Genomic DNA, 2472 nt, shown 5'->3' on the forward strand with positions numbered 1-2472 from the left:
GTCTAAAGGAGCTGAAGAACTTGACTCAAGTCATCAGAGGAAGGACCTGGAGCATCAGTACGAAGGTAAGAGCCAAGAGAATCCTATCAGCCAATACGAAGACTCAGAACTTCCCTGCCCTCCTGTCAGTAGTGGGAAAACCTAGGCATTTTGAATGGATTCCCTTCACTCACCTCCTGCTCCCCTGTCTCACAAAGCATAAACCCTTGTCTTAAGGAATACGGATATTGGGGGGGGGGTATGTGGAACAACATCCTCCTTTACATTTATCCTGGTTCAGGCTGATCTTATACCCTAGCAAAATGTCATCATACTGACTTGTTCTGGACCAGATATAAGGAGGTAACTTATCCTTACTTCCTTTGATTATATCTCAGAGTCACAGAACTACTTGGCATTTGCCTCAGGAGAAGAGAAATATACCTGGAGAAGCCGTGACTTTCCCTCTTTCAGGTTTTTAGGGGTGAATGCAGTACCATAGTCCTTTGGCCTGAGAGTACATCCAAGCAAATTCCTGTAACAGGATTTTTGAGGAGCTGCCCCTAGATAGAGAGTCCACTCACATTTTTCTTTTCCTTTTTAAGTTTGTGAATCTTCATCCCTGTGACCTGTACGGTGTCCTGCTTGCTCTTCCCAAAGAAACTCAAGATGGAACCTACTGAGAACAACCAGAACTTCAACCACTGGGACATCCTTCAGGCCCAAATAGAAGAAAGGGCCCCCGGGAGTGCCCAGGGCCCCATAGCTGAGGCAGGGGAGGTAGAAGCCATTGCCACCGCCCCTGGGGATGTGCTTGCTGGAGGAACACCTAGTTCTCCCCAGAGTGCTCAGAGAGCTCCTCCCATTATCATGGATTCCATGTCAGGAATATCTGGCAATCCTCTAGCAGAGGTGCCTGATACCGAGTTCCCCTCCCAGGATGGACTAAATGAAAAGATAATTGATTTGGTGAGATTCCTGCTGGTCAAGTTTCGAAGGATGGAACTGACCAGTAAGGAAGAAATGATACTTAGGGCCATGAGAGATTATGAGGAGCACTACTCTGTGATCTTTAGTAAGGCCGCTGAATGCATGAAGCTGATTTTTGGCATTGACATGTTGGAAGTGGACCCTTTTGTCCACTCCTATTTCCTTCACCCTGCTCTGGGAATCACCTATGATGGCATGCTACATGGAGTTGTAGGTGTACCCAAGACAGGTCTGGTTATAATGGTCCTATGCATCATCTTTATAGAGGACAATTGTGTCAGCGAGGAGGTATTCTGGCATGTAATGAATACCCTAGGGATGCAAGCTGGAGTTGATCATTTCGTATTTGGGGAGCCCAGGAGTCTCATCACTGAAGATTTTGTAGAGGAAGAGTATGTGGAATACAGGCAGGTGCCCAACAGTCATCCTCCTCGTTTTGAGCTCCTGTGGGGCCCAAGGGCATATGCAGAAACCACCAAGATGAAAATCCTGGAGTTTTATGCCAGCATTGTTAGGCAGGATCCCAGATCCTACCCTGAGAAGTATGCAGAGGCTTTAAGGGAAGAGCAAGAGAGGGCCTAGGCTAGAGAAGCCCAGCAGATGATAGATACTACTGCTCTGACCAGCACAACCTATAGTGTACTAGCAATTTATGGTCAGGCAGAACAGTAAAATAAGTGGTAGACCCCCAAATAAGAGCTATTGGAAAGAGAGTGTAACCCATTCCTTTCTTACTGTTCTGTTTGGGTGACTTAGGATCATTATTTTTGAACATTAACTTTTACATTAAGGCTCATTTACTTGAGAATTTCAAGATTAAAAATGACATCAATAATGCCTGTGTTGATTTAGGTCAGGAAACCTTTGTTAAAACCAAACAAGAATTTTTTCTAATTTGTTATATGTCACACAATATGATACTATTAAAGTTGGAATTTCCTGGACAACAGAAACCATACTGGCATTAACATAAAGAACAGAATAAAATTAAATTTTTGTTGTATAGCTATGTTTAGTCTCTTATTCTGGTTAACTAAGATTAAAACTAAAATAAACTAAAAGGAAACTCTTCCCAAAGCCTTCTCTGAGCACCTTATCTTTGCAAAGTCCTGTGTTGTCAGTGGGATATAGGGAAAACCAGATCCCTCTCTGCCCTTGGGTAATTAGTTCATTGCAGAAGCCAGTCCATGAGAAGTCTCTTTAGATCACAAGCCCTAGTACAGAAGGAATGCAGAGGGCGGGCCCTCCTGAGAAGTCTCATGTTGGTGCCTTAAGGGAAGACAGCATGGGAGACTGTCTTGGGAGGTAATTGTAATTAAGCTGCAAGTTAGCTAAGGCCAGGCCCTTGGGAGGTGTGACTGACTTAGGGCTGAGAGAAGGGAAAACTCTTAGCAGTCCTTTTTCAGTGGACTTCAGCAGAGAAGAACTAGCCTGGGAGTGTCACTCAGTGGTGAAACACTTGGATTTCACAGGTAGTCTGGGAGGTTGTAACCCTATCCTTAA

General features: G+C 44.5%; 1 protein-coding gene across 1 annotated transcript; it reads left to right on the forward strand.

The window, feature by feature from the left end:
• The first annotated feature begins 27 nt into the window (after nt 1-27).
• LOC116092967 (melanoma-associated antigen 10-like) lies at nt 28-1978 on the forward strand. The gene is made up of 2 exons (XM_031374047.1): nt 28-65; nt 585-1978. The coding sequence occupies exon 2, from the start codon at nt 649-651 to the stop codon at nt 1549-1551; it is 903 nt and encodes a 300-aa protein (XP_031229907.1). The 5' UTR covers nt 28-65; nt 585-648; the 3' UTR covers nt 1552-1978.
• The last annotated feature ends 494 nt before the right edge of the window (nt 1979-2472 follow it).

This window comes from Mastomys coucha, chromosome X, assembly GCF_008632895.1.
Source record: "Mastomys coucha isolate ucsf_1 chromosome X, UCSF_Mcou_1, whole genome shotgun sequence".
Classification (NCBI taxonomy): Eukaryota; Metazoa; Chordata; class Mammalia; order Rodentia; family Muridae; genus Mastomys; species Mastomys coucha.